At 37.9% G+C, this 24,160-nt stretch overlaps 1 protein-coding gene and 1 pseudogene across 1 annotated transcript; one reads left to right on the forward strand and one right to left on the reverse strand.

The window, feature by feature from the left end:
* Positions 1-6,442: 6,442 nt before the first annotated feature.
* On the reverse strand, positions 6,443-8,234 carry OR11A1 (olfactory receptor family 11 subfamily A member 1). The gene is made up of 2 exons (XM_017870209.1): positions 7,996-8,234; positions 6,443-7,515 (listed from the first exon to the last, which is right to left on the reverse strand). Exon 2 carries the CDS (start codon positions 7,431-7,433, stop codon positions 6,483-6,485), a length of 951 nt encoding a protein of 316 aa, XP_017725698.1. The 5' UTR covers positions 7,434-7,515; positions 7,996-8,234; the 3' UTR covers positions 6,443-6,482.
* A 9,817-nt stretch (positions 8,235-18,051) lies between these two features.
* LOC108528402 (ATP-binding cassette sub-family B member 7, mitochondrial-like) lies at positions 18,052-24,160 on the forward strand (annotated as a pseudogene).

Here is a 24,160-nt window from a genome sequence, read left to right on the forward strand (position 1 = left end):
CGTAGATTTGGTCTTTTCACATAATCCCATATTTCTTGGAGGCTTTGTTAATTTCTTTTTACTGTTTTTTCTCTACACTTCTCTTCTTGCTTTATTTCATTCATTTGATCTTCAATCGCTGATACTCTTTCTTCCAGTTGATCGAGTCGGTTACTGAAGCTTGTGCATTTGTCATGTAGTTCTCGTGTTATGGTTTTCATCGCTATCGGTTCTTTTAAGGACTTCTCTACATTGGTTATTCTAGTTAGCCATTCGTCAAGTCTTTTTTCAAGGTTTTTAGTTTCCTTGCGCTGGTTACATAGTTCCTCCTCTAGCTCTGAGAAGTTTGATCGACTAAAGCCTTCTTCTCTCAACTTGTCAAAGCCATTCTCTGTCCAGCTTTGTTCCACTGTTGGCGATGAGCTGAGTTCCTTTGGAGGTGGAGATACACTCTGATTGTTTGAATGTCCAGCTTTTCTGCACTGCTTTTTCCCCATCTTTGTGGTTTTATGTGCCTTTGGGCTTTGATGATGGTGACGTACTGATGGGGTTTTGGTGTAGGTGTCCTTTCTGTTTGTTAGTTTTCCTTCTAACAGTCAGGACCCTCAGCTGCAGGTCTGTTGGAGTTTGCTTGAGGTCCACTTCAGACCCTGTTTGCCTGGGTATCAGCAGCGGAGGCTGCAGAAGATAGAATATTGCTGAACAGCGAGTGTTGCTGTCTGATTCTTGCTCGTCTCAGGGGTGTAGCCAGCCGTGTGAGGTGTGAGGTGTCGGTCTGCACCTAGTGGGGGATGTCTCCCAGTTAGGCTACTCAGCGGTCAGGGACCCACTTGAGCAGGCAGTCTGTCTGTTCTCAGATCTCAGCCTCTGTGCTGGGAGACCCACTGCTCTCTTCAAAGCTGTCAGACTGGGACATTTACCTCTGCCGAGGTTTCTGCTGCTTTTTGTTTAGCTATGCCCTGTTCCCAGAGGTGGAGTCTACAGAGGCAGGCAGGTCTCTTTGAGCTGTGGTGGGCTTCACCCAATTCGAGGTTTTGTTTACCTACTTAAGCCTCAGCGATGGCAAGTGCCCCTCCCCCAGCCTTACTGCCGCCTTGCAGTTAGATCTCAGACTACTGTGCTGGCAATGAGGGAGGCTCTGTGGGCATGGGACCCTCTGGGCCAGGTGTGGGATATAATCTCCTGGTGTGCCGTTTCCTAAGACCCCTGGTAAAGCACAGTATTAGGGTGGGAGTTACCCAATTTTCCAGGTGTTGCGTGTCTCAATTTCCTTTGGCTAGGAAAAGGAATTCCCTTCCCCCTTGTGCTTCCCAGGTGACATGATGCCTCGCCCTGCTTCAACTCTCGCTGGTCGGGCTGCACCCACTGACCAGCACCAACTGTCTGACACGCCCCAGTGAGATGAACCCGGTACCTCAATTGAAAATGCAGAAATCACCTGTCTTCTGTGTCGCTCACGCTGGGAGCTGGAGGCTGGAGCTGTTCCTATTCGGTCATCTTGCACGACCCCTCCATCATTAGCGTTTTAATCAGTGGTTTTAACAATGAAGATGCTCACCATCACTCTTACTACAGCCAATGTCATCTTTGTTGCCGTCTGAATATTGAATATGATATCTTCAATTCCAGCCCCATTAATGTTGCCTGTATCATCACCATTTGTAGGAGAAAGGAAACTGGTTCTGTGCAGTTTCCTCCCTGTTACTCTGTCACTTTTCAGAATGTTTTATATATTTGTGTGCTTGTGCTATGCTTGATAGTTTGTGCGGAGTTCCTGACTCTATGGTTGAGAATTGAAAGCTAGGTAAAAGAATTGTTTAAAAAAAAAAAAAAGTACTTCTTGTTTTGTAATAAAACAAAACTATATTTCCTATGTATGTTTATTAATTTGATTCTGAAAAAAATATCAACTGGCCAATGCATCACTCAATGAAAGAATTCCTTTTTCAGACAGACTGTCAAAGTACAGTGCAGAGAAAGGACTTGTTGAATTGCATTATGAAGAGAATGTACATAACTAGTTCAGACAGTATGTTATGTTCAGCTTGTCTTTCTACATATGTCATGTATTACATCAACCAGAGACTATGTATTGTGTCTATTTGTACCACCCCCTATCGTTCATGTTATTGTACACCATGAATTACAGGGTCTGATTAAACAAACACCTGATAATTAATTCTATTCAGGAGAACAACTCAATGAATAGATTAAATACAGATCTAATTTAGGAAGAGTGCCCCTGAGATTCTCAGACTGGATTCTCTGTTCAGCCTCTCTATACAACCTGTGCTTAGCCCAGACTTCTTGGGGGGATCATCTAGAAGTTATTGTTTTCTTTCTAATTCTAATCTAATGACTTGTCATAACATGTGTCCAGAAATTATTTTCGAATGAATGATTACTGACTGGATAATCTGAGTTGATGTATCTCCTCTAGCCTTAGAAACGGTTTCTTCTGTTCCTCAGGAAGTAGTGATACAAATAAACTTTTTCCTCTGAATGGCCACTCTTTGGCTGGACACGGAATGTCACTGAACAACAATATATCAAAGGGAAGCCAACCTCTGAGTGTTGTGGAGGTGAGTAACAGAGATAAAAATTCAATGAGTCAGGAAACCAGTAAGGGTAGCTGTAATCCAGGGCACCAGTAGGAAGTTAAAATGTAATATGCAATTCATTCTGTGCTTCACTGGAAAATATAAGATTTCTGAGGTCAGAAACCAAAATCCAAACTTAGCCAGCCTAGAAATAAGTGAGAATATTCAGATAAAAATAAAATATTCTCCCATAAGAACTGATTTGTAAGGAGTGCAAGAACTCCTTTCCTGGAGTTTGTAGTCTAAAAAAATACACATTTTAACTCATATTAATAGTTTATAATACCACCGAAGTAAGATAAAATGGGCAGAATTATTTCTCCTGAATAAAAACGAAAATATGACCTGCACACCTTGGCTAGAATCTTTCTTCATTAGGTTGGGTATTTTTAACAATTCACAGTTGTGACTTGGGATTTTGGAACAAGGACTTGATAATAACTATCATTAGGCACTTCTTTTACCTATCCACCACTACCACAGTTCTCCCCGCCTTATCATTTTCTTCATCATCATTCAATATAATTTAGCCCAATGCTGTAAGTATATACTGAGCACTTGTCATAAATAAGGCATTGTGAGAAGTGCAAAAGAAGATGGTCAGTCTTCATCAGTGAAGATTTTACATTCAAATGCACAGTTTATTTCAATAGTTTAATAAGGTATTTGCCAAAATAAAACCATTTTTCAAAACATTATGGGTGTGCTTCTACTTCTGGCCATGATAGCATAACTAGTCTAGACTAGTCCCACCAGCATAATTAACTGTAAGACAGGACAAAGTATGTGAAGAAATTGCTTTCAGGCAGCGAATAGCAGTTAATACAGCTCGCAGGTGAGCCGCATAATCACTCAGCTCTCTCCCTGGGAAAATGTCCTTGCTGTGGCCCAAGAAGAAGACCACAGCAATCTCACTGATCTAACAAAATAAAAATCAAAGTAAATTTAGGGCAGCTGAAGCCACTAGAAGCTGCAGGATAGGGTATCAGAGAGGCCAGAATTGTGCAGAGGGGACCTCAGAAATATATTAATGGAGGGATCTGTGAGCTATGACAGGTACTAGACTGTACATGTGAAGGACAACACTATTTGAGACTTACCAGAGAGAAGCTGTTACAGGATTGAAATGAAGCAAATACCAGAGGTGCATCAAGCTTAAAGAAGAGCAGCTCCAGGACAGTGTGCTCTCTGCCCTACTCAAGTGCAGAAATCTCATTACCACCTCATAAACACCACTGCCACCCAGTGGAGACCCAAAGACCAAGCTTTAAGAGTAAGGATCACAAATGTAAGTAAAACTTACTTTAAATCTGGCTTAACAACCTAAACCAAGCCCTGGCAATGTCCATAAGGAAGAGAGAAAGTGGAGATTGAGTCCTCTCAAGTTATATAGACTTGCAAAACACCTTGAACTTTCCACAGATCAATACCATCAGAGCATAAAACCAAGCCTACCCAAATTCAAATGATTCTCCTTTTAGCACCTGCTACAAAAAAAGCCAACATTCTTCTGAAGAAAATACCCAGAATGTCTACAATAACTTGAATTCAATGAAATACACTAATCATACAAAAGCATGACAAAATATTATCAATATTCAAGAAAAAAGAAATCAATAATAATTGAATCTGATATCACCTAAGTGTAAGAATGTGCAAAGATTGTACAAGAATTGTTTACAAATAGATTCAAAACATTAAAGGGAAATACATTCAAAGGATTAAATAGATTCAAAACATTAAAGGGAAATACATTCAAAGAACTAAATCACTCTAGGCATTAATCATCACCTTTCCTCAATTGATGATTAAAATATTCGGGAAAATGTTAATTAGAAACTGAGTAACAGATAGATCTGGCTGATACCACTTCAACTCACTGGTCAATAATATAAATAGCATCTCTAAGAGTGGGACAACCAAATATCATGTGTCTCAGGATATGATTCAATAAAAATAACATAGCAACTCAAGTCAATGGCATGACAAAAAAGTGGGGTCTGCTATGTTATAAAGGGACTGGAAAGACAATAACAAAATGCATTGTGTGAACCTTGTTTAGATCCTAATTTTAAGAAATTACTTAAAGATCAATGGAGAAATTTGTACATGGCTTGTGTATTAGATGATATAAAGGAAATACCGACGATTGTGCTAAGTATCATAATGATATGGTGGGCCTGGTTTTTTAAAATGTCTTTATCAATCACAGATCATACTAAATACTTACATGTGGAGTATGTACAAACACAACTTACACAACATAATACTTACACAACATCTGGAATTTGCCCTAAAATTTTCCATGAAAACAAACAAACAAGGAACTGTAGCTAATTAAAATAAGATTAGCAAAATGTTGATGTTGAAGCTGAGTGATGGCTACATGGGGCACGTGGGGGTTCACTATGCTCTTCTCTTTTGTGTATGTTTGAAATGTTCTACCGGAAAAGAAGTTTAACAGTAAAAGGAATTCAGCTTCAGATTTTTAAAAACACATATCCTTAAATCTTGCAATTTAAGTGCTAAAAGCTTATTACAGGAAAATCCAGATATAAACAATGTACAGTAAAAGAACAGAATACAATTAAAAATTCCCAAAATAGAATAACAAATCATGTTCAGCCACACAATTAAGCCCAGAAGAATAAAGAAATAGATGCTTGTTAATAGAAAAAGTTGTTCGTGACACAGTGTTCAGTGAAAAACCAGATTACAAACTCCATGATCCAACTTGTATGTATAAATATAAATGCACATAGAAATAAATTTTAAAATGTCATACAACACTAATATAAAAAACAATATTTCTAGATTTATTTTGGTATTGCTGTTTTGTATATCTATTTTTAAATATTTATGGTATATTTAATAAAGAACTAATCAAAGTTTAAATAATTTTTTAAACTAGCACTTAAAAATTGTTGCCTAAGGACATGAACAACACTTTTCAAAAGAAGATATACAGGTAACCAACAGCATATGAAAGAAAGCTCAACATCACTGGTCATTAGAGAAATGCAAATCAAAACCATAATGAGATAGAATCTCACACCAGTTAGAATGCCTATTACTACAAAGTCAAAAAATAACAGATGTTGGCAAGGTTGTGCAGAAAAAGGAATGCTTATACACTGTTGGTGGGAGTGTAAATTGGTTTAGACATTGTGGAAGACAGTGTGGCAGTTCCTCAAAGACCAAAAACAGAAATACCATTCCACCCAGCAATCCCATTACTTGGTATACACCCAAAGGAATATAAATTATTCTATTATAAAGACACATGCACGTGTATGTTCATTGCAGCACTATTCACAACAGCAATGACATGGAATCAACCTAAACACCCATCAATGATAGACTGGATAAAGAAGATATGGTCCATATACACCATGGAATGCTATGCAGCCATAAAAAATAGACAATGTCCTTTGTAGGGACACGGATGGAATTGGAGGCTACTATCCTTAGCAAACTAACACAGGAACAGACAATCAAATACCGTATGTCCTCACTCATAAGTGGGAGCTAAATTATGAAAACATATAGATGCACAGAGGGCAACAACACACACCGGGTCCTACTTGAGGGTGAAGGGTGGGAGGAGGGAGAAAATCAGGAGACTAATGAGTACTAGGCCTAACACCTGGGTGATGAAATAATCTGTACAACAAACCCCATAACACAAGTTTACCTATGTAAAAAACCTGCACATGTACCCCTGAACTTAAAATAAAAGTTTAAAAAAATTGTTGCCCTATCATTTTCATTTTTGGTATAACTACAGAAGAGTTCAAAGAGAATGATCGAATAAGACAAAGTTACTCCTCTCCAGCTCATCCTGGAAGAATTCCCAATGGAGGTGTCTGAAGTCCTAAATAAAATCTTCTTCATTACTCTCCTTCAATTAAGTGTTTGTTTGATACAGAGAATCTTCCGAAGTGCCTGATATACCGCCTTGTTCCTCAGGGTATAGATCACAGGATTGAAGAGAGGGGTGACCACAGTGTAGAGCAGAGAGAAGACCTTGGAGAGGTGCTGGGAGTGGACAGCAGAGGGTGCAACGTATAAGATCATGAGCGTTCCATAGAATGTGGTCACTATAGCTAGGTGGGAGGAGCATGTGGAGAAAGCCTTTCTCCTGCTTGCCCCAGCAGGAACTCTCAGCACTGCCACCACAATTCTGGCATAAGATGTCAGAATCAGTCCAAAGGGAACAGTGAGGCAGAACACAGACAGAATGAGAGTTGTCACCTGAGCGACTCTGGGATCCGAGCAAGCCAGGCCCACTAAAGGCATAAAGTCACAGTAAAACTGGTCAATGTGGTTGGGGCCACAGAACCTCAGCTGGGCCACCAGGGCCACAACCAGTCCATCTACCATGAATCCAGACAGCCAGGTTGTGACCACCAACCCCATGCACCGTCTGGGCCCCATCAGGAGTGGGTAGTGGAGTGGGTAGCAAATTGCCAGGTAGCGATCATATGCCATGACAGCTAACAGTAAGCATTCAGCTGTGGCTAGAGAGCCAAAGATAAAGAACTGGAGCAAGCAACCAGCCACAGAGATGGTTGCTTCTTGCAAGAAGCCCTCCAGCATTTTTGGCATCACTACGGATGTGTAGAGAATCTCCAGGAAGGACAGATTAACCAGGAAAATATACATGGGTTTGTGGAGCCTCTGGGAGCTAACTACTGCTACAATAATCAGCATATTCCCTATGATGATGAAGACATAGACAGCAGTGAATACAATAAAGAACAAGAAATGCAGCTCACGGATGTCATAGAAGCCAAGGAGGACAAATTCAGTAATAGTTTCGTTTCCTGTGGGGACAATTTCCATGTCGATCATCCAAGTTTCTGCTTGGCAATAATTGGGGGAGAAATTTTAGCATGTCTCTGTATCTTCTATACCAAGCCTAAGGTTATTAGAGCTAAAACAAAACAAAGCAAAAAAGACAAAAATGAGTCTCTAAAACAAGAATCGCTCACACAAGTATTCAACTATCCCCCTTCTTAGTTGTCATTCCTTCCCCAACTCTCACCTTCCCTGCCTTCCTTAATTGTGCATATTCTTTAAGGCTCAAAAGAGTTTATCCAAATTCATAATTTTAGTCTTTCAAAGACCTTTACCCCATTAATTCAATCTACTACCTCTATCACGTAATCAGCTCTATTATTCTTATCTATATAGTCAGCCACAGCCTTCTTCTTGTGCACCAGTGTAATATTCTCCAAATGTGTGATACAGAGACATGGCCCACAACCACAAACTCTTTTATTTTCCTCAATCTCAACCAATTCCTCTGTGAGTGGTTTGAGAATTCTGTCTAGTTCCCATGGTCACTATCTCTTTCTTCTTATTATCTCAAACCCCTCTTTAATTCCCCATCTCCCAATCAGTGATATCTTACCAACTGTTCCTTGGATAATTCTTACATATTCTTCACTTTTTGCCTTCCTTAAATAGTAGTTTCATCAAGTCATTCAGGAGTTGGTAGTGAAAATGTGGTAAATGGTAATAGAGAAGGAAGTCGGTGCTGTGGGAGCAGAGAAGGACCAAACCCAGGCTAGGGTTGTGGGGCAGAAGGTGTGGGATCAAGGTCAAGGAAGGCTTTCTGAAGATAGAAGCAAGTAGGCTAAGTTTTGAGGGCTTTCTGAAGATAGAAGCAAGTAGGCTAAGTTTTGGCCAGGCAAACGACAGGAAACCAGTCCAGGCAGGGCAACCCTGGCAGGAAAGTATATGTAAACGCAAAGAATTGTAATTGAGCATGACACTTCTAAATATCTAAAAATGGCTCTGCTGCACCTGCTGGAAGTTTTTCATATGCTATTCAAAGCAATGTGTGTTTATTAACTGAAGACAATGAGAGAGAATACAGGGAATGATTAGAAACAGTTGAGAACGGTAGAGGAAAAAAAGCAGATATATAAATAAATATTATAAATACATAATATTAACAGAGTTACTTTCTAGAATATGAGATTAATAAACATACATTATATTTATTATCACAAAAATGTAAGTTATCTTTAACACAGTCTAGAACATCAGTTGCCTAAGAGGTGAAAAACCAGATGCCTCAGGGACCACGGTGCTGGGAGCCTTCACAGCATACTGTTTTGTAGTTTTGCCTAAGATCAAATCTGCCTTTTGAATGGAATCCCATTTTCCATACCTCTGCTCATTGCTAATGTCAAATCCTCAAAGACCCAGCTTAAGACTCATCTCTACTAAGAATCCCCCTTGACTAATGGAGCCCTTTATTTCTCTCCCAATCATGTACTGAGGATCTGGTGTTCAGAAGATATTACATCTGTTTCTGAGGATAGTGGGCCAAACAAAACTGATTCACACTCTTAAGGAGCTTACACTCTTGTGTGGCAGATGGACATATCAACAGAAAATTGCAATACACCAAAACAGCGTTAATGAATTCAACCTGAAAGAAATAGTACTGGGAGGAAATGATGCTGAACTGCCCAGTGATTGAAGTGGAAAATGGAAAGAATGGAGGTGAGGGCATTTCAGGTAAAAGGAAAACCATGAGTACACACTGAGGCAAGAAACAACATTGGCTGTGAGGAGGAGAAAGAGGTAGCAGGGGGTAAGTAGCCAAGGCTAGCTCAAAAAATCCCCTCGATTCTGAAGGAGCATTAGGATTGGGGTGAAGAATGGGGGAAGATATGGAGAGAAAGGATCAGAGTCTGGGGACCTTGCTTGTCACAAGAAGGAACTAGAGCTTCATTCTATAGGCAGCAAGGCACATCTGAAGGCTTTTAAACAATAAGGTGGTATGTTTCAAGCTAAATTTAAATAGTATTATAGAAGCTAGATCCAAGGTAACAAGAGTGAAAGAAGGGATGGCCCCACCCATCTGATACCTGATGTGCAAATACATGCTGCCTTGAATTGATCATCAATTATCTTATGGTATGCACTTTCTCTTTCCCAAAAGACTAAAAGTTCATTTAGCACAGGATTTAAATTTTTATAACTGCTACTGTACCCAAAAGTCTTACAAAAAGATAAAATCTCAATTAATATTTAATGTTTAACACCATGTCTTCCTTAACCTAAACCCATATGAATTGATCAGAGAAGAATTCTGTTCTTCATAGACTACAAAATGCCACAGGTTCTGTTATTGCCCTCCAACTCCTGTCTCTAAAGCTATTCTCTTGCCCTTTGCACCCATCTGCACTTCCTTGTGAGTGAATTTGGCACTCCCTATGTGGGCCATCTTTAACTCTAGATTATTTTATCTGGTCCAAACTCAATCTGAGGCTTGGAGTCTTTCTATAGCATTCCTGCCCAGGAGAGAAGTGAGCATGTAAATCAGGCAAGAACACCTCTAATAATAAATAGCTTATGACCACTACCTCCCCTGGAAATCAAGACTATCATTGGATCATATTGACTCTTAGCAGTTTGTTCCTTTTATGAGCCAAGATTTGGCTTCCTGTAGTTTCCACTCATTCATCCTCCAGTTAATACGTTTTTAAAAAATCCTTCTTTTAGATGACAGCCTTTCAGCTGGTGGAAATCAGGAGGAAGTATAATAGAGAACAAGGTATTAAGGACAAACATAAGTTTCATGATTTTGTTATCAAACTGACATGTGTCTATTCCAATCCATTTATAATCTGTACCTATTCCAATCCATTCCATAAAAGAAACATTTTATCATTCCTCTTATTCCAGTCATCCTAGAGATTCTATTTCCAGTAATACAGACTGAGGACAAGAGAAAGTTAGGGAAATCGAAGGAAAGAAAGTTCTATTGACTTCTAAACATGAGAGGATAAAGAGGGCAGCAGTCAGAGGCCTGCATACCCAGGTGGCAATCTGTAGGCACCACAAAGGCTCCAGTCTTTGCAAATCCCAGCCCTCCCACCCAATATGGGAAGAGAGAGAACACATTAAAATATCCTCAGGCATCATTTACTTTCAGTCCAGAGATGTGATTTGAAAATAACAGCCTAGATGGGAATGAAAGCAAAGAGTGAATTATAAATATTATGGGCATCTTAGGGTACTAAGTTGTTTGCAAATGAGGCCAGGTGAAAAACGTCTGCCTTCTATCCCCAAAGTGAATTCATAATTTAAATGATCGTATGTGTGGAGGGGAAAGGGAGTGTCATAGAGCCTACAAACAGAGTGTGTGGAAATATAATTGATTTCCTCTCCATAACCAAAACATTCTTTGGAGTGTTTAAAATTTCTCCCAAATAAGAAGCATTTTCATACAAAAAAGAAACATCATCCTGGATTTTCAGAACACCGCATTCCCAACTCTATTTTTCAAATAATGAGGGAGTGGGAAGAAAGAGGAAGTAAAGAGAAAGTAGTGGGATTTGAGGACTTAAATTACTAATCATCGGGAAAATACAAATTAAAACCACAGTGAGATACCATCTTAAACTAGTCAGAATGGCTATTGTTAAAAAGTAAAAAACCGCCGGGCGCAGCAGCTCACGCCTGTAATCCCAGCACTTTGGGAGGCCGAGGCGGGCAGATCACGAGGTCAGGAGATCAAGACCATCCTGGCTAACACGGTGAAACCCCGTCTCTACTAAAAATACAAAAAATTAGCCGGGCATGGTGGCCGACGCCTGTAGTCCCAGCTACTCGAGAGGCTGAGGCAGGAGAAAGGCAGAGTTTGCAGTGAGCTGAGATGGCGCCACTGCACTCCAGCCTGGGTGACAGAGCGAGACTCCATCTCAAAAACAAACAAACAAAAAAAGTAAAAAACCAACAGATTTTGGTGAAGATGCTGAGAAATGATAATGCTTATACACTGTTGGTGAAAGTAAAAATTAGTACAACCTTTATGGAAAACATTGGAGATTTCTCAAATAACTAAAAATAGAACTACCATTCAATCCAATAATCTCACTACTGAGTATCTTGTCAATGGAAAAGAAATTATTATATCAAAAAGATACCTGCACTCATATGTTTATCACAGCACTACTCACAATAGTAAAGATATGGAATCAATCTAAGTGTCTATTAAGAGATGACTGGATAAAGAAAATGTAGTTTTTGTGTGTACATTCACCATGGAATACTACTCAGCCATGAAAAAAAAATGAAAACATGTGTTTTGCAACAACATGAATGGAGTTGGAGGCTATTATTTTAAGTGAAATATCTTAGAAACAGAAAGTCAAATATTACATATTCTCACTTATAAGTGGGAGCTAAATAATGTGTACACATGAACACAGAATTCAGAATAATAGACATTGGAGACTTGGAAAGGTGAGGTGGGAAGAGGTGAGGGATGAGAAATTACCTAATGGGTATAATACACACTATCTGGGTGATGGTTACACTAAAAGCCCAGACTTAACCACTACACAATATATTCATGTAACAAAACTGCACTTGCACCCCTAAATCTGTAAAAGTAGATATGAAAAGAAGAAAAGTGGGAAAAACACAGCAACAGTAGGATACATGAGAGGCTGTAATATTCCCTTAAAGACAGAGGGGAATCAGGGAATAAAGGAAGTTGATGAATTTAGAGTTGAAAATTCCAAGCAATAGAGCTGAATTTGGAATTGGAAAACTCAAAAAACTGCGAGAAGAGTTTGAAATCAACGTGAATTTCACCATACTAACTGGTAGAGAAGTGAGAATAGTGCAAAATGCCTGTCTGTTGTCTAAAGAACAATCAGTCACACACAAGTGTGAGGTGATAACCTTCATTCACCCCAGACTCTGAGATAGCATAGAGTCCTTAATTAAAACTAGCAATTCAAAGAATATTCCAGGAAAAACTATTTTAAAATATATATACAAAACTGTACATTTTAATTCATCTTTAGGAATTAAAAAAATTATTCTCATATATTTTGAAATGTCTGCTAAACAAACATGTTATCTTTATAAGCAGAAAACAAAAAAAAATTCAGTTTGATTTTTTAATCTATTAATTCTCCTCAAGTCTCTTCAGTAATTACCCCATAATAAAACATTAAAATATACTTAAAAGGTTTTAAAATAAAACGATACAATTTTAAGCATATCCCAGTTTTGTCAAGCCATGGGATAGCAGCAGGAAAACTTTCCACCATGAAAACATTAGTATGAGGGTGTCTCGCTTCTGAAGCTTGGGGAGCATGAATATCTACTATTCCCCATCTCTGAAAGAGAAGAGAGAATTTAAAAAATAAGTCAGTATGCACCCAGAAGGATTAGAAATCAACCTTTTAAAAAATCCAATGGAGAAAATAGTAGCACGGGAATTCTAGAGAAATAACGGCGGGACTTCTTGAAATGATTTTAATAAAAGACTTTTGACTCTCTGGGTTAATTGAAAGTTACTACTGATTACAGGATAAACAGCCATAAAAACCAGCCATTTAACTTTTTTAAAGAATCTGTGAACTAAGATGTAAAGAATTATACAAAAATAAACACACCCAAAATAGCAACCCTGTTCTCTAAAGACAGGATTGTGAGGAGGAGACTATGTGCTAAGATTTGCTGAAGACTTCAGAATGTTGTAATTTCCTACCTTCAGCTCCTTCCCTGCTTGAGCTCAATCTGAAGTAACATAGGACATTGATTACAAATGTTACTCTTGTTACCCTCCACTCCTGAGCCATTTTCTCTTTCACCCTCCATTCCCTTTTCTAGCTCTCAAACTATTCTGTCCCCTCATCACAGTCCTTTCCCTCTATCACATGGGAGGGCAGGCAATTGCCAAAAAGGGAGAGGCCCCTGAGAACCAATTACATGTTTACTGGAGAGCAGCCTTAAATGAGCAAGACATAGCAGGCCCCCAAGGAAATTGTGTTTTTTCAAAGGCGGTTTCCTGAACTGTTGCCTTGACCATAAATGGAGCAGAAACCAAAAGAGCCAAATGGAGCCCACCTTTCCGTCCCCTTAGAGACAAGTGCTCTCTATTTCACCAACTATCTCAAGCCCCAATTCCTAGTCTCTTCCCCATAACTCACCTGAAAATTCTAATTTCTCTGCAACATCCCTAAATTCCCCATTACCAACAGTGGTCCTCCCAGGAGCCTGCTCTGAACTTTCATTCTCCAATTTACAGCCTCCAAATTGCCCTCTTACCATCCCAGGCAATTGTTTCAATAGGTACCACCCTTAGTAGGGGTGTTTTATATAGGTAAGCAAAATCTTGCCAATGCTGAGCCTGATTTAAGGAGAAGGAAGCTGGCATGATGTTACAAAATGAAGTTCAAATGGTTATGCAGTGTTTCAATATCCTTCCTGACCAAACTACTGCCTGACGACTTTGTCTCCAACTACTCCCTTTTTTGAAGCTTCTACAGAAATCAGGCTGATATATTTATTTCTCATCCCTAGGAGTGTGTTGAAGGCACTTCTGTGTTATTTATCAAATTCAGACCCTTAATTCAGTTCCACTTTCTCCCTGACCAACAGAGAACACTTTTTCTCTGAACTACTCTGTCTACTATCTGTAACTCACAGTAAATGCCACCCTATTTCTTCTTGGCAGGCAGGAGCGGTTCTCTTAATCATTTATTTTTTTCATCAAACTGTAGCATATGCTAAAAGGAAAGTGTATGTGTCTTGAAAACAAAACTTTCAGAAAAACTTAGTATTTTTTAGTTAGCCTAAGTTATTATGATTTTTAATTGACAACTTAAAACTGTATATATTTATGATGTATAACATGATGTTTTGATATATGTATACATTATGGAATGACAAAATCAAGCTAATTTACATGAGCCATTACCTCACATACTTACCATGTTTTTATGATGAGAACACTCAAATCTACTCTTTTAGCAATTTTTACACATACAATTCTTTAACTACAGTCACCCTTTCATACTGAATTATCCCTCCTGCCTAACTGTAATTTTTGTAACCTTTGACCAATATTTTCTCAATTCTCTCCCTTTCTGCCAACCCCTGGTAACCACCATTCTACTCTCTGTTTCTGAGTTTGACTTTTTGATTTCATATATAAGGAAGATCATGCGGTATTTGTCTTTCTGTGCCTGACTTATTTCACTTAACATAAGGCCCTCTAGATTCATCCATGTTGTTGCAAACAACAGAATTTCCTTCTTCTTTGAGGCTGAATAGTATTCCACTATGCACATATACCACATTTTCTCTATCCATTCATCTGTTGATGGATGCTTAGGTTTACTCCATGTCTTGGTTATTGTGAATAATACTACAATGAACATGAAAGTGTAGATATCTCCTCAAGATACTAATCTTATTTCCTTTAGATACATACACAGACAAGGGATTGCTGAGTCATATGATAATTCTATTTTAATTTTTTCAGAATTTTCAGAAACCTCCACAGTGTATGTAATGACTGTACTAATTTACTCTTCCACCAAAAGTGTATAAGAGTTCTCCTTTTCCACATTCTCATCAACACTTATCTTTCATCTTTTCTGTAACAGGCATTCTAACAAGTGTGAGGTGACATCTCATTGTGAATTTAATTTGTATTTCCCTGATGACTAGTGAGGTTGAGCATTTTTTCACGTACCTGTTTGTCATTTGTATGTCTTCTTTAGAGAAATGTCTTTTCAGGTGCTTTGCTCATTTTAAAATTGATTTATTTGTTTTCTTGTTATTGATTTGTTTGAATTCCTTATATAACTTGAATATTAGCCACTTCCGTGTATCATTTACAAATATTTTCTCTCAACCTGTGGGTTGTCTTTTCACTCTATTGTTTCCTTTGTTGTGGAGAAATGTTTTAATTTGATGCAATCCCATTTGTTTACTTTTGGTTTTGTTGTCTGTGATTTGAGGATCATATAGAAGGAATCGTGCCCAGACCAATGTCATGGAACATTTCTCCTATATTATCTTCTAATAGTTTTACAGTTTCCAGTCATATGTTTAAGTCATTAATCCATTTTGAGTTAATTCTTATATATTGAGGGTCATAACGGTCCAATTTCATTCTCCTGCATGTGGATATTCAGTTTTTCCAACATCATTTATTAAAAAGACTTTTCTTTCATCATTTTGTGTTGTATTTGTATGATCATATGGTTTTATCCTTCATTCTGTTAATGTTGTATGTCATATTTAATAATTTGTGTGTTGAACCATCCTTGCATCTCAGCTAAATCTCACTTGATCATGGTGAAAGATCCTTTCAATATACTGTTGAATTTGGTTTGATAGACAAGCACAACTTCAGAGAGAATTCAAGTTTAAGATGGGAACATCTGACTAATCTTAATTTTTAGAGATTTTTTAGCAAACTTTTGTCAAAATACTTTTTATGAACTTTTTAAGGTCATCAGTCCAGACCGCATTCCCATGGATAAAGACAAAGATCTGTGGGGAGTAGATGTTTGTATTGTTAATCACCCGGTGAGAGGTTAATCCTGGGGTACAAATGAGGTCTCCAAAAGTAGGTGCTATATTAGCATGAAAAATACATTTCTACCTTCCTTTGTGTCCTGGGGTCAATTTGGCCTAAACTGAAACATGTGAAAAGATTATAAGCAGTTCCAAATGAGACAAAATATACCCTTGGCCACATGAATTACCTGGTGGAATCAGCATAATGGCACATAATTCTCTGCATTACATTTACTTCCCATTAAGTTAGAACTATAGCAAATTATTCCGTAAGCTACAACTTGATCTAGGTTGTACTAGGAGAATTCTAAGAGGGCCTGTACCCTTGCTTAGGAAAAGCAGGTACAGGAGACAGTGGTTGCTGTTCCCACAGCCAGGGTGGAGAAAGCAATGCCGGCCACTGCAAAGGATAACTAAATAAAAAGAGGCAGTCAGCACTCACAGAGCAGCAGCTTGAAGACACAGAAAAGACACAAGAGAGGAAGGACCAGAGAAATCATTCCCAAACGCATCTTGCAAACTCTCAGAAATGGCTATGGGATGCTTTACGGGGCCTAACTTTAAGCTCAAGTTTGACAACCATTTATGTTGTTTGGTCTTGGTCACGTGTATATCCTACTTTGTATCAGTAATCCAGTTGGAAAAGAAAACACACATTTCCATGGTCTCCCATGTTACTAGAATATTTCATAAACACGAGCTCAGTGATATTTTCTGATTATTTGTTCCTTAGACCCCAGCCTAGGCATCCTAGGCAATCTGAATCCATGGAATCTTTAATAACAGTACGTCATGGACCTAACCCAAAATATTGTTTGATCTCATATCTTCGAAAACTTCTTGAGGATTAACAATACATTTTAATACAAAAGAGATAGTATTCAACCCAGCAGGATTTTACAAAAACAAATTATGGCTCTTTGTGGTTTCTGTTAGAGATTTACATAGTCTTGCCATTTAGATTTCCACTTCACTAGACTACAAATTAGACATAAATATTATCCAGGGCAGATGGCATATCCTACTTGTCTTTATATCCCAAGAATAGTTTAGCTGTGTCATAAATGATTAGTGAATAAGCAGAAATGCATAAATGGATGAATGAAAAAATAAAAATGGTCATTTGATTCATAATCCCTGGCCTTCTGAAAATATATTAACACAATGTCCAGTTGAAAAGAAAGTTCCAAAGATTCCACCCGTAGACATGACTAGCAATAGAGCTGACTTTCATTATTTGTGGATTCAGTATTTGCAAAATCACCTGCTCCCTAACATCTATTTTTAGCCCCTAGATCAATACAGCACCTTCGCAGTCATTCATGAACAAGTGCACGAACACAGTGACAAAAAATTTGAGACACACTGCATGTATCCCCACCTGACGCTGAACAACGAAACGCTCTGTCCTCTTGTTTCAGCTATCATACTGTCAACAAGTGTCCTTTTCACTATTTCACGATTTGCTGAATGCCACATTTTTCACAGTTTTTGTTTGTTTTTTGGTGATTTCATAATTCTAAATAGCCCCAAATGTAGCACTGAAGTGCTGTCTCGTGCTCCTGAGCACAAAAAGGCTGCAATGGATCTTATGGAGAAAATGCATTTGCTAGATAAGCTCTGTTCAAGCATGTGTTCTAGGGAGTTGGCTGTGGATTTAAAGTTAATGATCAATGATATATCTTACATAAGATGTGTTTAAACAGAAACACGCTTACAGTAAGGTTATTTATTGATCAGGTGACAAAAATGTGACAAAAAACTCATAGGAATCTAACCCTGCATCTCCCCTGAAGCAAGGAGAGATTTAGTATTTGCTCCTACAGGGTTCAAGGCAACTTTATAGAATATAACTGCAGTGAATAATAACAATCAGCTGTGTCTGCATTTTAAAGATAAGAAATATGAGTCTCGGGAAAGTGAAATGAATTGTACCAAGTTATAGAGTAGGTTAGTCATGGAGCCAGGATTAAAACCCTAGCCTAGTTCAGTGCTCTGTCAGCTTCTGACAGTGCATTTTCAGTTCTGAAAATGCAATAAGAAAAGATAAAATAAGGAATTCAGTCCGCCAGTGACCCACAATCCTCTTCTCTCGGTTCCTCTTTCCTCGCTCAAGATGGCACTGCTCGCAGAGCGTTTTTGGCGTTGGGCGGCAGCAGCGGCTGCTTTCGAAAAGCGCCAGCACTCAGCGATTCCGATCCGGCCTTTAGTCACTGTTAACAGCTCAGGTCTGCAATAGAGGTCACATCAACTCGGCGCCTTGGGAACCCCTCCAGCCTACCAGCAGATCCCAAAGTCATTGAAAAGTATCACATGGCAGAGAGTGGGAAAAGACAATTCAAGGCAATTCTTAGCTGTTGCAAAGGCTCTCCAGGTATGGCCACTGATAGAAAAGAGGACATGTTGGCATGGTCATGCAGGAGGAGGACTCCACACAGACCCAAAAGAATGATTAAAAGATGTTGATACTCGGAAAATCATAAAAGCAATGGTTTCTTATGTGTAGCCCAAAGACAGGCCAGATTTACGAGCTAGAATTGCCATTTCTCTGAGATTTTGGGGTGGTGCAAAGGCCATGAACATTGTGGTTCCCTTCATGTTTAAATATGCTGTAGACAGCCTCAACCAGATGTTGGGAAACTTGCTGAACCTGAGTGATGCACCAAATACAGTTGCAACCATGGCAACAGCAGTTCTGATTGGCTGTGGTGTATCAAGAGCCCGAGCTGCTGTTTTTAATGAAGATTGAAATGCAATATTTGGCAAGTTAGCACAAAATTCAATCCGAAGAATAGCCAAAAATGTCTTTCTCCATCTTCACAACCTGAATCTGGGTTTTCACCTGAGCAGACAGACTGGAGATTTATCTAAGGCTGTTGACAGAGGAACAAGGGGTATCAGTTTTGTCCTGAGTACTTTGGTGTACCTGAGTACTTTCTTCCTATCATGTTTGAAGTGATGCTTGTCAGTGGTGTTTTTTATTACAAATGCAGTGCCCAGTTTGCTTTGGTAACCCTCTGAACACTTGGTACATACACAGCATTCACAGTTGCAGTCACACAGTGGAGAACTAGATTTAGAATAGAAATGAACAAAGCAGATAATGATGCAGGTAATGCTGCTATAGACTCACTGCTGAATTATGAAACTGTGAAGTATTTTAATAATGAAAGATATGAAGCACAGAGATATGATGGATTTTTGAAGACGTATGAGACTGCTTCATTGAAAAGTACCTCTACTCTGGCTATGCTGAACTTTGGTTAAAGTGCTATTTTCAGTGTTGGTTTAACAGCTATAATGATCCTCACCAGTCAGGAAATTGTGGCAGGTACCCTTACTGTTGGAAATCTAGTAATGGTGAATGGACTGCTTTTTCAGCTTTCATTACCCCTGAACTTTCTGGAAACTGTATTCAGAGAGACTAGACAAGCACTCATAGATATGAACACCTTGTTTACTATACTCAAGGTAGACACCCGAATTAAAGACAAAGTGATGGCATCTCCCCTTCAGATCACACCACAGGTGATTTTTTTCTTTGAGGAAGTGATATGGTGTGTATTGAGTGGGGCCATTTGGCTTTGCTTCTGGGTGTCAATGGCAAAGATTCTTTGATTTCCTTGGTTATAGTCTTTGTGTGGTGGCTTTCTCAAAGGAGGTCGTAGTTAGCAGCATACAAGGTGGGTGAGTGGCTCATGGCCTCCTGGTTAGCTTGGGTGGTGTGGGCACTGATGGTAGCAGCAGTCAGAAAAATCTTGCCTCCTTCCTGAGCACCATGCACTTGTGTCAGCAGGTGTTGTAAAGGGCTGTACAGGTTGACCTCCCAGACAGTAGGTGAGCTTGTAGGTGAGAGCGCTGTGGTAGTGGCAAAAGGGTTTATGTCTGGTGATCTGTGCCTTCCTAGAAATAATGGTTTTCTGTTCTGATATTGTCTTTCATTTTTTCATGAAGTTATTTTTCAAATACATGGGATTTTCATAAATAATAATGTAATACAACTTGTACCAGTGCACTGCCAAGAGTGAGACAATGGCAGCAGTTTGTCCAGGTGGAGGCAATAAGGCATTGCCTGTAGATAATTTTAAAACAATAATAAAACCAACTAAAGTTGCTCCGCTTTATATTACACCTTTGCAGTCACTATTCTAAGTAATGTCAGTCACAAAGTACTCCTCCCCACTTCATACACAAAAATCTTTTGTTGGTCTAAGTTGCTATTCCTGCAATTACCATTGTCTTTTAATAATGTATCTGTAATATTCAAATTAGCACATTTCTATTACTTAAACTTTAGTAAACATATTCTACCTGGAAGCTAATTCAAATAACTCTCTTAAATAGGTGGCATTGCACATTTCAGACTCAACTACCAGCTAAGCCACTTATTTTAACAATTAATAATTGTTGATTGGACAGTAAGAATTTGGAATCTCCAGCTCATTTCAGGACTTAGTTCGTTTTTCTAACTTCTACAGTACTACTTATGTCCTACTTTGAAACAATAGATTATGAATAAACAATGACAGTATAGTGACTAATGATAGAAAAACAGAATTGACTTACTTCAATTCCATCTCTGTTGCCACTGGAGTTTTTATGTGCGTTTAAAGCTAAATTAGTAAAACAATTTGTGAGGTGTAATTTTTTGTATTTGATAAGTACACATTTTAGTGTATATGTAAAATGAATATGAATATTTTCATTGAATATTTTATTGAAAAATATCTTTAAAGTTGAAGTTTAATTGTTCTTTGAATATTTATTAAACTATAATTATGCATTGCTAAAACAGACCAACATGTAGGTACAAGTTTAATAAAATTTTCAAATATCATTTCTTACTTTTTCCTTTTTTATTGTTGGCATGAATACATATTCAGAGTTTAATAAAAGAATATTTCACTATCTCTATTTCCTTTCTGATCATTATTATTATTATTAATTCCATTTCATGATTTCTACTGAAGATAATTTTCTCACACAAAGGGGAGGCGTAAAATATCCATTCTGGGTGTCAGGTATGTTAGGCGCACTATCAGTTTGTTCAATCACCTGTCAGTTTTACTCTATAGCAAAGGCAGTGTCCAAAAAGAGAATATAAACCAAAAACCAAATAAACTGAAGAATTGTTGCTGCCAAGAAAACTTACAACACTTTAGATCAAGCTTGTCCAACCTGAGGCCTGTGGGCCACATGCTGCCCACAATGGCTTTGAATGCAGCGCAACGCAATTTAGAAACATCTTAAACCATTAAATTGTTTTTGCAATTTTGGTTTTTTTTAGCTCATCTGCTATTGTTAGTGTTAGTGTATTTTATGGGTAACCCAAGACAATTCTTCTTCTTCCAATGTGGGCGAGGGAAGCCAAGAGATGGGACACCACTGATTCAGATAACTCACATAATAAACCTGTTCCCTCTGTTGGCAAAAGTGGGATGTTCTTTTAAACAGTTCTTTCCACTGTCAAAGTGATGGAACTTTCCTGGTACACTGTAACCCAGATATCTTTTACAGAAGTCAGCAGTGTCTTAACAGAAAGTTAGGAATTTTCATTTAAACTATTACTATCTCATTGTGCAAAATATTTTTTTAAAATTATATACTTTTTATTGTGGTAAATATGTAAAAAACAATTTGACATTTTAATATGCATAATTTAGTGGCATTAATTACGTTCACAATGTCATGCAACCATCACCGCCTCCAAAAATTTTCAGCACACCAAACAGAAACTCTCTACCCATTAAGCAATAACTTTCAATTCCTCACTGTCTCTTGCCCCTGTAATAAAGATCTACTTTCTCTCTGTGAATTTCTCTATTCTAGGTGTCTCATGTAAGTGGAATCATTTTTGTCCTTTTGTATCTGGCTTATTTCACTTGGCATAGTGTTTTAAATGTTTATCTATATTGCAGCATGTATCAGAGCTTCATTTGTTTGTGTGGTAGCCTATTTTGTCATTTTTTAATATAACTCCACAAAACTTTAACAATGAAAATGATTTCTTTTTCCACATACTGATCAACAGACAATCCTCAGTAAGGAATACTGTAAAGCAATGTAGATATCAGAGTGACTAACGATGTTGTGTTACTGTTGGGTTGATGAATAACCACCAGTAGGATTGCCTGACAGTTGGCCCGCCTTGTCAATCATCAGCAGCAACTCTAATAACTACTAAAATGTTTGAAGTAATAATAGTATAAATAATATTTTGTGATATCTGAAGTAACTGTGAGATATAAAAATTGTACATGTTTCTAATTGGACACAAAATTACAGGTACTGCTAATGCTACTACTGTTGTTCGTTGCCAAATTCATGATTTAAAGAATCATTAAATTTAAAAAATTCAGTAGTAAATAAAGATGTAATTTTCCCCATTCGAGTTCATGAACCCTTAGACCCAGGTTAAGAACCCAAGCCTTAGAGCAAGTTTTAAGAGGAAAGAGAACATTCTACGATTAACATGAATGGTCTTGATAATTTAACAAAATTGGCATCAAATTTCAAATTTGTCAGTTATTAACTATATGGATTTCTCCAAATGTGCTAATCTCAACTTCTTTCCTTTAAAATGGAGTTCCAATAGTAATTTCTTAGGGCTCTTGGGAGAAGATATAAATGATGTAAAAGCTTAGAAAGCATATAGCACATTCTGACACATAGAATCACTCGTATATTAAGTGTAATTATCTCTTTTGGTTGAAAAGTAGTGTGAAATACCACAAAACAAACTTTGAAAGAGGCTTATAGTGAGATTACTTAATACAAAGACACCTCCACAGAAACTACTGTTTCAAACTATTATTTCAGAACAAAATGATGAAGATGCTAAGCTAAGCTAAGGCCTGGGAGGATGACGCCTCAGCTGCCAATTGCAGCTCACCACTGCCATTCTGTGGCAGCAGTCCAACAATTGCTTCAACTTCCTGACAATGGAATCTACAGGTGTCAGTTTTGGGACCTGTTTTACTTTTAACTTGTAGTACCTTTTGCAGTTAAAAAGTAAATAAATAAAAAAGATTGAATAATTAAAACTTATTTTAATTCAGTCTAGTAAATACGCTAAAGCTAATTTGTGCATGCTAACCTTCGATCCTGGAAAGAAAAAAAACTGAGTTAAGAGTTCTCTTGCAAACATGTGTACAATTTTTTAAATATGCGTAAAGAAACATGTCTCAGTTTATATCACAGATGGATACTATCATAAAGAAAACAGGAAGTTTCTAGGATTAACAGGAATAGAGAAAAAGCTAATGTTAACTGAGCATTTATTCTTTGACAAATGCTTAGAATAGTATTCATTCTTAATAAAATGTATTATTACACTTCACTTTTTCAGTTGAGTTTAAGTAATTTCTCAAGGTTAAAGTTTCAGAGCAAAGATTTGAAGACAAATTTTGTTTAATTCCAAATAGTATGCACTTTCTACTATCCTGAGTTTCTCATCTAGTTTTCAAAAGACATCACAGCTAATGTCAAATGAATGCCCAGATGTTAGTGGTGTGAAAATAGCTAAGCTCTGGTTTTACTTAGCACCTTACTCCTTCAAATACTCTTCAATCCCCTGAAATCTAGCTTTTGAGGAATCACTGATGGTTTATTAAACAAGAAATATTCCCAATTTCCCTGCTCTCTTGCCACTTCCTACTACAGTGGCTGAAAAGTCGTGTTGTCAATTCCCCAACCCCCTTGCAGTTGATAGTGGCTAATAAGGAAGAAGAGGAAGACTATTGGTGGATTCCTAGGAAAGCTTTGCTTCCATGGCATAAAATATTGAAGGAATGGGAAACTACACTTACCTCTTCTTCCTGACTTTAATGCAAACATGATAACTGTATGTAGCTGCAGAAGGCATCTTATGATCATGAGACAAAAACCATGAGGATAGTATGCCAGCACACCAAAGATAAGAAAGCCATTATCAAGCACATGGAACTTCAGAGGCTTCACTGAGCAATTAGAAATACACCAAATACTAGATACTTTGTTATTTTAAGCTACTATTAGATTATCTACAACTTGCAACTGGAAGCATCTCTAACTAATAGATACCCCCTATTATTCCACTAAGTAATTTCTCCCTTGGAACAGCACTGACCTACTTGCCAAATCCAATGGATGTTTCAGATTTTATAATTCTTTGCTTTTCTGCACTGCTCAATGAAGGACAAGTTGAGAACCTTTTTTCCAAGATTTGTCAGCCTTCTCAGGCTTGA

Source organism: Rhinopithecus bieti, unplaced genomic scaffold (genome assembly GCF_001698545.2).
Source record: "Rhinopithecus bieti isolate Rb0 unplaced genomic scaffold, ASM169854v2 scaffold_5150, whole genome shotgun sequence".
Classification (NCBI taxonomy): Eukaryota; Metazoa; Chordata; class Mammalia; order Primates; family Cercopithecidae; genus Rhinopithecus; species Rhinopithecus bieti.